This window comes from Medicago truncatula, chromosome 7 (genome assembly GCF_003473485.1).
Source record: "Medicago truncatula cultivar Jemalong A17 chromosome 7, MtrunA17r5.0-ANR, whole genome shotgun sequence".
NCBI lineage: Eukaryota > Viridiplantae > Streptophyta > Magnoliopsida > Fabales > Fabaceae > Medicago > Medicago truncatula.
The window spans coordinates 35,400,851-35,413,900 of NC_053048.1; the positions used below are offsets into that span (position 1 = coordinate 35,400,851).

Genomic DNA, 13,050 nt, shown 5'->3' on the forward strand with positions numbered 1-13,050 from the left:
TGGAGTTAAAATGAAAAATGCTTCCAGTTTTCCTTTATATATGTATCAGCTTCAAGAATATGATTTCTGTGATATTGGGCACAAACAAGGTTTTGGATTGCAGCTGTGTTGCAATACTTGTTATTATTGTAGAAAATTGCAGTCAAATATGATTGATGAGATTGCAAATATGGTCGCAGAGACAAAAAAAACTTATCGTCGCAACAGTCACAGTCATGATTGCGGATTGTTTCATAAACCTTGGCTACAAGTGCCTTTGATGGCAGTGAAATTTACAGGATTATACATAAGACAAATGGATGCAGTGCTTGGTATGAACCTAATATCTTTCTATCATTTACGAACATCATGCCCCTAATCTTGAAACATTAGTTGAAGATAACTGTTGGGCTTTGAGTATATTCGTCATGACTCTCAATACTTTGGTTCTTTGTTTGAATCATGTATCTGCTGCAACAAAAAGCCTTGTGAATGTGGGAATCTTTGGGACCTTCTTCTGCTAAAGTTTGGTCTTCAATATCACAGAAAAGCAAACAGCTACTCTTTGGTAATTGAGTTGTGCAGTTTTACAAAATCATCCAATGTTAGTTCTTCAGGCCTTGACTGCATACATCAGAACACATGAGTCAGCATAATCTCATTGAGAAACAAAATATCAGAACAAATGAAATTCGGTGAGTAAGGGCATAAAATGAAAATAAAAATAACAGAGTAGCAGTGTAGCACACGCCGATAACTTACAGTACTTAGAAGACCTATGCTTTCTAAGGCTTCTTCTATCTCAAGGGATGTGCATATGTGTTGAAGTGACTTTCGTATCATCTTACGCTTCTCATTGAATGCTGAATTAACCTGGAAGTATATAGAACTGAACTGTTAATCAAAAACGGTGAAAGAGGTGTTTATGTTTGTGACATTATCTTTGTTTAGAGTAGCTTGGAAGAAAACATTATCAAATAACAAATAAAATTTTCAGTAATTAATGCACACAACGGGATATTTCAGTGCAAAAGGACTTTAATGAAACTAAAGATGAGAATCCGCAGAAACTCCATGCATGACAATGTATGATGGAGAAAGGGAAGGTACCATTGAAAAGAAGCTTTTATTCGACGAAACTTGGGGATATTCTGATGGTTGCTTCAGTTTGAATGAGACAACGGCTGCATCAACCTAGACAAACATGAAAATGAATCAGTCTAATTTTTGTTACTACCCACAAAATCTACTGATATGCAATATACAGCCAATAACCATATCTCCTGCATTTTTCAGGACCTACTGACATTCCTTCTTCCTTTTTTATAGTTAAATAGTTAAATAAATGGTTTTCTTTACTTTCATTACCAGTAACGGCTTTCACTTTCTTGAAAAATAGTGTAACCGAGGTGTAGCTCAAGTGGTTTAACTGGGATACTGGGAGGAGTTTGAGTAGGAGGTCCAGAGTTCAAACCATGTCTACTAACATAACACACTAACAACTAACATTTGTCTAAAAAAAATTCTTGAAAAATAGTTGCTTCACGGGCGTCGCCTACTTTTTCTGTTTGTATTATATATCTCTCATTTGCGGCATGGTATCAAATTACAAGTCCCAATGCAAGTTTTTCATAAGCCACTTCGCTTTACAGTTTGTTTTAGATTCTAGTGAAACCAAAATGGGGAAAACAAACAGGCATGTGAATTTGTTTCAGATAGTAAAATAATTTTTAAAATTTAATTCAAACACATAGATATCTCTTGATTTCAAAAATCATATATACAACTAATGCCTCTTGCATATATTGATTATCCTAAAAGAATCATGCGGAGAGCAAAGCTTTTTATAGCATGAGATATTTTATAATTTATCTGTTCTCAAGCACAAGAAAAACAAAATACAACAACCAAGATCATTCTGGTGCATATCACTTACATTAGGCTGAGGGAAAAAATTTGTTCTTGCAACCTTAAATTTGTACTCGGGATCTGCAAAAGAGAGTCAGAACTTCAGCATAAAATACACCAAATTTGGTGTTAATGAATATCGAAATCTCTAGTTGCATGCAGTTTTATGTACAATAACTTGTTAAGAAGCCACAGGAAAGGATTATAGACTTATAGTCCAATTTTTTTTAGTGATTTCTTTGAGTTTTTGTTTCTTGAATCATGATTGCCATCACAGATTAAGCACAGTTAAACAGTTCAATCTTTTCCATAACTTGACTGGTTTAATGAGTTTTATTTGATTTACCATGTGAAAACTTGTGTTACTTGATTGTAAAAAGATACAAACTATCAACAAATATACGTAGCACTCAACTATCTTTTTATGCACCTGAGTAGAAATTAACAAATATATTGATAGGACGATACTCAGGGGTCCGGAGCGATGGTTCTACCCAGCGCAGGGCAGTCTCCTCCTGCAATAATTTAATCTATTTAGTTAATAACTGTTATTACATTAAGGCCATGAACATTAAAAAGGAGGCAATAGAATCTGAATATTATGAACACAATCATTTATAGTGAATCAGATATAAATAGACAGTACACTAGACTAGCGAGAAATCAATTCTAACCTGGAGTAAGAGAACCACTTCTGAGAAAATGTCACCCATTGGGAGTAGTAGTTTGATTACATCTGTACTGATATAGAAAGGAATGTTAGCAACCACCTGCAAACAACATACCATTTCAGGATTTACAACAAGTTACATATAATCTGGTATAATCTAGCAAAATTAATTTGGCAGAGGAAAGCACCAAAACGTCATGGTTAAAATATTGCTACTTAGTTTAGGACACATGAAGTTAAGCTGTCAAATGACTTTATTTAGGTTTATGCCATTGAGTTTAGTCACTGGCTAGTGGGTTGTTACTGGAAAATCTACCGATTCATTTATGCCCACCAAACAAAGGTCCAAACTAACCAACAGCAATTGACCCAATACCCATTACATCCACCATAGTTCCCTCTGCTGTACACACAAAGTGGAAACGGTGATCCATATTTTCTAAGAGTGATGAGTGGAGCTGAATGTTAGGGGCAAATCATCCTCCTTTATCAAGTAGCCAACACTTTCTAAAATTTGGTAAATAACAAAATAATTGTGTATTGCTGTTTAGTAGTTTAGGGAACAGAATTCTCACTTTTGCTTTTCTAGTATCTGAATCTATATCCTCTGTGCTTCCAACCAATGATGATATATGGGAGCGCACATGACATTTCACAATATCCTCATTCAAAACCTGCAAGTATTTTATCAAAAGGTCAACATTTATTTTGGGTTAACCCCCTCCGGCTCTTAGGAATTGAACTCGGGTTCTGTTGAACGATTCGTCCTTATGTGGAGCTTATTAACCATTTGAGCCCAATCACTTGGTTTCGAAAGGTCAACATTAATCATACAGAAACTGGTCCTAAGTTATCATTATTTTAACATAAAAACCATACATGTGACACAGGCATTGGAAGATGAAATAGGACCTAGCAATATAATGAGAAGACTGAAACAACAAATGAACCAAAATCTAAAAAACTACAGAGAAATTACATGGCACGGCATAAGATCTTTTGAATGGATTAAGAATTTGACGAAAAAGAGTGGAACAGTAGCTAACGTAAATTCAAGAGGACGATCCTGCCCAGTAGTAAATTTAGTTCAAGACTCTGACTCTAACAATGAAGGTAAGACAAGGAGTACTAGTGATCCCAAACATGCAATGTATGTCAAAAAGAGATATAATTGTACACTCGAGACCTAATTTGCATCTTATTAACAAGAAATATAAAGTTCAAAATTATCATGAGCTGTACCTTCAACTTTCCTGTACTTGAAAATCTTTCGCTCACGAGGGCGGCCATATGTTTATCCTACATCCATGAAAGATAGAAAACCATAAACTTGAGCTGAAGTGAAAGAAAGAAATGAAAATTATAACTCCAACTTATCACAAATTTTGAAAATTTACACAACCTATGTTTCAACCAATAATATTTCAATGAAATAGACCGACCAAAAATGATACAAATAAGCTCGTATTTCCAAATATTCACATTAAAAAACATGTACTACAACTAACTGTTTCCATGTAGACAACTATGAAACTCCATAGAAACAAACGACTCATGATAAGGATGAGGGTGTGAGTCTGTGTATTAAAATTAGTTCTACACTTCTACTAATGAAAAACTGCAAACCTTCTCAACTGCGAGAACAAATGCGCCAGAATTAATAAGCGTATTGGTCAAGGAACCAGTTCCTGGCCCAATTTCCAGCACCACATCACCTTCCTCAACACCAGCCACACCAACAAGTTGCTCATTTATGTCAGAGTTCAACATATAATTCTGCAAATCAAATAATACCCAAATTGCACAAAATTTTCATAAGCATATAACCAAATAAATTTCACACCAAACACCACCAAATGAAGCCCTCAAAACAATTTCCAGCAAAATAATCTCCAAACGATAAAACAAAAGACAAAATCACATTTTGGAAAGCTAAAACACAAAATTCATGTCAAACCAAAGCCTCCCAATGAAATATACAAGTAACATCCATATAATATCTTCCGAACAACAAAACATAAGGACAAAATTAAGCACTTATAGATTTTGGAGTGCTACAACACAAGTTTGGATAAACAACTTAATTAAGCACTTATAGCATAAGTGCGTACCATACAAGTATTTTTTATGTATAAGCTATTTCTATAACAAAAGATAAAACTGTTTTCATGTAAGTTATACACTGTTTTCATAAGCTATCCTGGCGAGCTCATGGAAATAAGTTCAAACCGCTTATGAACATGTCATAAGTTGTTTTTATAAGTCTTCCTAAACACTCTTAGAAGCATTTGTATCGGTCAATAAGCTCAAATAAGTTTATCCAAACCATCCTCAGTACAAAACAACACACGCCCACCACATGTTCTATAAAATGCCCCACAATAAAATTCATCACCAAACAAATAAAAAAAATTGTACTTTGAAGTGTTACAACTCAATGGGTCATCAGAAACCTTCTCACCTGACCAAGAGATTTTTTGGGGGATCTGCCTTTGGAGTTAAGAGCTTTGAGAGTGGCATGGTAATCGTCTTTGTTTGTCGTCGAAGCTCTGTTGTTTCCACGGCCACAAGCTACGTAGAATTTTCGACTCCGTTTGTCGCCGGTAGGATTTCGCGGCGGTGGCGGTTTGTGGCGGGAGTTGAAGGTTGCGTTGTGAGATATTGGCGGGAGTGTTTGAAGATAACATCTGTGAGAAAGAGATTGAGACATGTTTTTTAGTTGTTCGTTATTCCCGTTACAATCTTCAAACTAGTTATAAAAATAGCTACTTTTTTTTTTTTGAAGAATTATAAAAATAGCTTATATATATATATCTGCTTATCATATCATATTTAATCTTTAATCTTTTTATTCATAATTTTTTTTCTTCGTATTTTTGAATATTTTTACTAGAGTTCTAGCAACCTTTGATAAATGGTCCACTTTGCGTCCTCGTGAGTTTAGCTCAGTTGGTAAAGACAATGCATAATACTCCCTCCGTCCCAAATTGTATGTCGCTTTAGAAAAAAAATTTGTCCCAAATTATATGTCGCTTTACAATACCAATGAAATATTTATGTTACTTTTCCTATTATATCCTTAACTATTAATTACTATCTCTTCTTTCAATTATTTCATTTATCTTTTCCATACCATTTATTAGGGATAATTTTGTAAAACAACTCATAATTTCTCTTCCCCACGCAATATTAATTACATTTCTTAATACGTGTGAAATGACCAAAACGTCTTACAATTTGGGACGGAGGGAGTATATGCAAGGTCCGAGGTTCAAACTCCGGCCACCACAAAAAACAAAAATAAAAAGGTCCACTGTGCAGTGTGCACCACCATCAACTGAAAATAATACAAAACTCTAACTACAATTCTTATAACTACTATTGTAATCACCAAAAAGAAGAAGTTCACGATTTTTATCGACTTAGAAAGTGACACGATGACTTGATAGAGAAGACTAATACAAGTGTCTTAAAACTTGTTTATTTTCATTTTTCTTTGTTTTCTCTTTGTCAAACTGACACCGATCAAGTCATCGTCTCACTCATGATGATAAAGATAATTGTAAGAGTATCCACATCCATCATGCCTATTTAGGTTCTTCAAATGGGTTCCACTTACTTTTTTATATTATTTCAACTTTCCAATTATACAAACAACTCAAATATTTACCAAAAAATAACTGCATAAATATAATAAAACCCATGCTTAATATGGACTAGAGACTAATTTAAGATTTTTTTGAATCAATATTCCATCTGTTTTGTCAATAGAATAGATTGAACTTTTTGAAAAATGAAATAGACAAAGGTAATATTGAATAGATTGGCCAAGTAAAATCTAAAATGATTTATAACTTGTAGTGATTCTTAAAAATATGGGAGAATATTAAGGTACACTGTTGTTTTTAGTGTAAACAAGTATAACCTTTGTGTGAAGATGATCAATCCCTTAAGTCACGTATGATAGGATCATAATGAGTTTCACCACTACTGTATTTTCGGAATTGAATTTGAATCTATCATCATCGGTTAAACTGAAAGAGACTTGAACTATCTCATTGCGGTATCATTAAATTCAAACCCTCATCCACCACCTCCCACTTACACAACATTAAGCATGCAAGCATGCAAAAGGAATTGTAGCTGTCCTCTTATAAATTTGATGTCAATAACAGAGACAGAAACAGAAACTGATGATATTATTCCAAACTAATTGTTAACTACACATACACACTGAACTAACTGCCCTTGGTCATGAACACAAAATTAAAAGGGTCTGTTGTCACCTTTTCAACACTCAGTTAATATCTCTATCAAGAAAAAAAAATTAGTTAATATCATATTAGAGATCCAATGCTCAAAAGCATATTTTATACACACTACTAGTCAAACAAAAGGCGACGCCTAACAGATTTTGGAATATTAGGACTTGACGATTTCCTCTTTGGTTTTGAGCCTCCGCTGTCTTGGTTGTCATTTTTATTGGATGATGACTCTTCTCCATGTTTTGGATTATGTTTACTTTTGGTTGTTGGGAAGAACTCTGTAATATTTAGCTGGACACCTTTTGAGTTTGGTGATGTTGAGGACTTTTCGTTTTCTTGAGATATTGAGGTCGGATTCTTTTTTCGTTTCACGTCCTTCAATTCCTGCAAATTTAAATCATTTATATCTCAAAACAGAAGGGTGTACAAATCATGCATGTAAAACTAAGATCATTCTAAAAGTCAAAATAGTTAACCACCTAAGCGGTTTAACGCCGCTTACTTAAGTGGTTAATGGAGCCAGTTAGATGCTAATCATTAGCACTCTTTTATGATTCATAACCAACAAAAATGGATGATAGTTGATAAACCATACGCTAGATATGAAATAATAAATACCTGTTCCTGCCGGAACCTTTTCACTTCTTCTGGGTAAGCAGCCCCAACAAGGTCCATATTTTCATCTGTCAAGAGAAAACTACATCCATCTTCTTCACAAATCTGGGGAAAATCGCAATCGTCTAGTAGATCCACTGTTTCATCAACATCAAGCTCTATAACATCTTCTTGCATGCCAGATTTATTTGCTGGAGTTTTAGAGGCAATATTTCCCATTGCACGTTTCCACTTGACAACGTAAAACTGATATCCGTATCTCGTCTTCACACGTTTTAAAGAAGCAAACTCAAACTGCCCAAATAGCAAACTATCGGTTGGAGTTGTAGCCATTTCTCTCAAGAAGATGGTTGACATCATAGGAAACATAATCCGCCGAATGTATGACGGATCCCAGTTCTGATGGAAGTTTAAAAAATCAACCAGAAGGTCCATATTCGGTCTTTCCCATGAGATCTGAGGTCCATCATTCGCTGCAAACAAAGTTAAGTAAATATAGAATGAGTGACGGATGCAATAACACACTTAAAACAACTTTATCAGATCAATCATATACAGAAAAAAAAATGGCTATAATAATATTCATCACAGTTAAACGTACCGGAAAAGTAACCATTGTCATTGCATAGATACATATCAATGATTTCATCCTTTGGAAAATTTGGCTCCTTTGCAATCTTGTCACAGATTTTTGTGTGCCAATTTTCCATCTTTTTCTGCTCCTTATGTTTCCTATTCTGTCATTCAAATATCATTAAGTGCTTTTGAAAACTATTAAAAAAATGAACTAGAAAAAGTCTATTTTATTGGCCAAAAATATAGTAAAAAAACATTAAAAACCATATATGATGACAAAGCACTTCAAAATACTTCAACAAATCAGACAGTGAGAAAATCGATCTAGAGATCATACCATACAACAAGAGTTGCAATCACATTTAAAACCCTCTGGTTTTTTCAAGCAACCTTCATTGTCATCCGCGACACAAAATTCACATGAAAACTTCATATGATCTCTTTTGTTGCCTGGATGCCCACAGAATGAGCAGTGAGTTTGTTTTGTATTTGGGGAGTTCCCATCAATATCCATATTTTCCTCAGCTTTAATGTCGATAGGAACTTGAAAAGCATTCCCTTTGCCTATCTCATGTAATCTGCATTAAAGATCATATTCAATCAGGACCACAAAGACCAAAAATTTTATTCTGTTCATTTAAATCTCTTTTCATTTCCATTGTTTCATGCCTAACATGAAAGCTATGATATAGGTGTAGCATAGGGTATAATAAACTAAGAAATACAATTCAGAATCAAGTTTCTATTATCACTTTCTCTCAAATTATCTTAGCTATTGTTTCTTTACATGAATGGAATGGTCTGTAACATATAATAATAATAATAATTTCAAATGATATATATGGATTCCCCTCAGAAGGATTAGTTTAATACCTATTCAATATATCATCTTCACCAAAAGCTTGAACAAAACGAAGAGCACTATCAATTCCGATCCCTTGAACACCACTCAAATCATGATCATTTCCAACCAAAAGAGAGATAGCTATTAGGTGTTTCCTCTTCAATCCAAGCCCAGCTTCAATATCTGACATATTGTAGCATTCAAAAGGTTCCTGCATGCAAAAAGGAAAAGAAAATAAACCACGTCGACTTTCCAAAATACAGGAAGGGGGGAGAGTAGGAACGCAAAGATGCCAATTAGAAAAGTATTACCAGAGGACCATTATAATTCTCTGGTTCAGTTATCCCGTATTAATCTAAATTTACCATGGTTGTATGCATGCTTTTGCAGATGATATAATGTGGGTATGGAAAGATGAGAGCTCACAATTGCTTTAAGATTAGAACTAATAGAAGTCTGACACAGTTAAGACAATAAATTTGTTTTCATGCAAATGTCTGACATTGCCAAGTTACGGGAGTTTTTGGAAAAGACAAACTATCATGGAAGATTGAATAAGCAATTATTTTCTTGATATGACTGATGAGAAAAAAGAAGCATAGGGTATAATAGTGTTCCTATACAGATATAACCAGAAAACTCAAAACTCAGGTAGTCAGCCTATAATTGAAATAAGATTCATGAATCATGATACCATTTAGCATGCTACCATTTAATAAAAGCCATATGACGTAAAAACTTGTAAACTAAGCAAACATGGATGCTAGCGCTGAATTCAAATAAATAAATCAAAGGTTATGTTATAATCGCTGAAGGATGAAATGAAATATAAAGAAAATACAATGACGATGTTCGCTTACTTTTGAGTTGGGAGAGAATGATTTTATAATGCATTTCGCCCCAAAGAGGAATGCATCACTGTCAGGTGTGATGCATGCATCTACATGACCTTCACTATTTAATTGGGCACAGAGTGCCTCAGCTTCTCCTTTAGCCTTCAGTACAGGAATCCCAAGTAGCTTAGCAAGTTCCTATCACCGATTAACATATAGCTATAAGGAAAGGTGTTTAAAAGAATAACTAACCAAACAAAAAAGAAAAGAAAAACCAGAAACTACATCTGGAAAGTAAATAAGTGTTCCTGAATTCTGACATAAGATATAGAATCAACATATTGGTAGAAAAATTAGGTGAATGCACCACGTTTTAGCAACTAAGTGCAAAAATATAGTTGTGACTTATGATAACCATCAAGGTGAAAGAATTAACACACCACACACTCTTGAACACATCTTGAAAATGTACTGTTCCTCCCAGCTGAAACACCTTCTTCAGCAACCGGCAAGCTAGTCGACTCAATTCCAGAAGACCGGAAAAATCTAGCAATCCTGGCCTGTGATTTCAACGGCGACGGAGTCCCATCAACAACGAACACCGGAAACGCTCCAAACTACAAAAAAAAATTATTATATCATCATAAAACATCACTTCCATCCTCAGTTTGACTGTTCCATACCAACTCAACACACAAGACTAAAACGAAAAAACAGAACAATAATTTAGATTACCACTATCAAACTCCACTCCACTGAATTCAAATACAACAAATGATAAGTAATTCAAATTGAATTCATTAAACTTCAATTTGTGTTTGGAACCATACTCAAACATAACCAAAAAGGTAATAACACGTTTTATAACAACAATATGATTATTAAACCAAACATTATGGCGTAATTTGATCCATGTAGCCGACCCCACTTAGTGGGATAAGGCTTGGTTGATGTTGTTGTAATATGATTAAACCAACCCAAAATAAAACAATCTCTCAGTTTTTCTCTTTTAAAAGGGTAAACAAATCAAATTTTATACACAGAAGCTAAAATCATCAACATTTGAATTCATTAAACTGTAAATTGATGTTGAACCACACTCAAACATAACCAAAAAGGTAAAAAAACACATTTTCTTACAATCCATAACTAAACTAACCCAACCAAACAAACTCTAAATTTTCTTCTTAAATAATCAAAAGGTTTTAAAAAAAAACAATCAAATTTCGTCAACAAAGAAGCTAAAATCATCAACATTTGAATTCATTAAGCCCCAAATTGCTGTTAAACCATACTCAAACACAACTAAAAAGTCAAAACCAAACAATCTCTCAATTTTTTTCTTTATAATCAAAAGGGTTCCAAAAAAATCAAATTTCAACATATGAATTCATTAAGCCCCAATTGCTGCTGAACTACATACACGCAAGCATAGCAAAAAAGGTAAATACACATTTTTTAACAATCATATAATCAAACTAATCCAAAACCAAACAATTAATTTTTTTTTAATATAATCAAAATGGCTAAAAAAATGAAAACTGTAAATTCTCTACATTACCATGAAACAAAAACACAATGAAGGGAATAAGAGAGAACCTTAGAAAAGAGATTAATCGTCCGAAAAAAAGTGAGTCTGAGGTGAGGTTTCTTGACATGGGTTTTGATAGCATTGTTATGCTGAACAATCCAAAACGATAAATCAATAGCAACTCGCTTGTTTCTCAAGAAATCAAAACCTTCATTGCGTGAATAGGGCTTCAACAACTCCCAGAAATTACCACCAACACCCATGATTGAATTAAGCGTTTTTCTGCTTAATCACGATAATGGGTCAACGAAAACAACATCAAAATTTTGTCTTGTTGTGAAACAGACACTGAACAGATTTTGTATGTTACTGTTAGGTTACGTTTTTGGAAGAGAGAAGACAGAGAGTGTTTTTTTTTTTTTTTGGAAGAATGAAATGAATTTAGCCGTTGGGTGTTTTGTACCGTTACAGATGATGAAACGATTTGACACTTCAAAAGCCCAATTGAGTTTTGAGAGTAAGCTCACAATTTTTTGGTCAAGTAACTTATAAAATATAGATCGTGTTCGAACTCGATTCCTGAATACTTCAATGTCTCTATCAATTGAAGTATGTTCACGAAGTGATATTATTCGTATTATTATTTTTTCGGCTTTTGGGTAGGCATAAAGTTTCTACTATTTGCACACCATTTTTGCTAAATTACTACACTATATTTTTTATTATAGATCCTAAAATATAAGTCCATTTTTAAAAAAATTATATCTAAATATATAATTATTGCAAATTAGTAGATACTTTTACTATTTTTCTCAAATATACTAATTATTAGTTCATTTCTTCCAAAAATAATTGTTTTTTATTTAACTAGAGATCATCCGTGTGTAACTATAATAGGTGGCAAAACCCTCCCTTAAATTTTTTGACACTGCTTCATTTTTAGAGGTGGATTCGAACTCAATACCTTTAATTAAGCTCAAAGAGAATCATTGTAGTATAAAAAAAAGTTAACCATAAGTGTCATTTTGATTTCTTAACATGACAATAATTTTTTTTTAATTTTATCTTTAAACTAATATTGTTTGAACTACTTTTAAATTATAGGTCATGTTAACCGGTGTCCTCGGGACATTGGTTAAAGAAACTAAAAAAGAAAGTTTTAAAGTGAAAATAACAATTTTTATGTTTTTGAGGAGTTAGCAGCACAAATTCCAATGTAATACTTACTACATTTGATTCCTTAACCAGGAGTTAACATTTGCCTTAAATTATTATATTCTACTTTACATTTATATCATTGACCAACAATCAATTTTAACAAGGATATTTTTGTAAAATTGTAACATTCTTCAACTTATTTATAGTTTTTTTTAACGACTTTGTAGTTTTTCTTAATTTGTGTGAAAAAAAAATCCAGGACTACAAATATTTTGAAATGGGGGAGGAATACTACTAATTTATTTTATAATTTTAGAGTTGAATATACTAAATAATCATGTATTTTCCTATCCCTTTTCTCTTTTTAGGAGATGGGAAATTATAGTTTATGCATATAAAAAAAAATAATTTAGGAATATATTTATATATAAAATGAACACATTAAAAGCAATATTTTTTTTATGAACTACTATATTTTTTTTCTTAGTATATAAAAAATGGCAAAAGAAAGTAAAAGGACATGCATACTTATCTTTTCAGATGCTCTCATGTTACAAACTAAATTTTCTGAAACTATCCAAAACAGATGTGGACATTTATTGTCCAAATGCAAACTTTTTTTTTTTTTTAAGGAAAATGCATACATTTTTATTAATTGCAAAGTTGAGAGG

At 33.1% G+C, this 13,050-nt stretch overlaps 2 protein-coding genes across 2 annotated transcripts; both read right to left on the minus strand.

Moving 5' to 3' along the window:
* Positions 1-136: 136 nt before the first annotated feature.
* On the minus strand, positions 137-5,302 carry LOC11432602 (ribosomal RNA small subunit methyltransferase, chloroplastic). Its single transcript, XM_003623798.4, has 10 exons — positions 5,019-5,302; positions 4,184-4,333; positions 3,800-3,856; positions 3,133-3,231; positions 2,562-2,657; positions 2,318-2,402; positions 1,916-1,968; positions 1,090-1,173; positions 742-852; positions 137-603 (listed from the first exon to the last, which is right to left on the minus strand). The coding sequence occupies exons 1-10, from the start codon at positions 5,265-5,267 to the stop codon at positions 538-540; spliced, it is 1,050 nt and encodes a 349-aa protein (XP_003623846.1). The 5' UTR covers positions 5,268-5,302; the 3' UTR covers positions 137-537.
* Positions 5,303-6,668: 1,366 nt separating this feature from the next.
* Positions 6,669-11,734, minus strand: LOC11428730 (flap endonuclease GEN-like 1). Its single transcript, XM_003623799.4, has 8 exons — positions 11,290-11,734; positions 10,131-10,307; positions 9,718-9,888; positions 8,887-9,068; positions 8,351-8,591; positions 8,039-8,174; positions 7,441-7,910; positions 6,669-7,206 (listed from the first exon to the last, which is right to left on the minus strand). The coding sequence occupies exons 1-8, from the start codon at positions 11,482-11,484 to the stop codon at positions 6,940-6,942; spliced, it is 1,839 nt and encodes a 612-aa protein (XP_003623847.1). The 5' UTR covers positions 11,485-11,734; the 3' UTR covers positions 6,669-6,939.
* Positions 11,735-13,050: the final 1,316 nt, after the last annotated feature.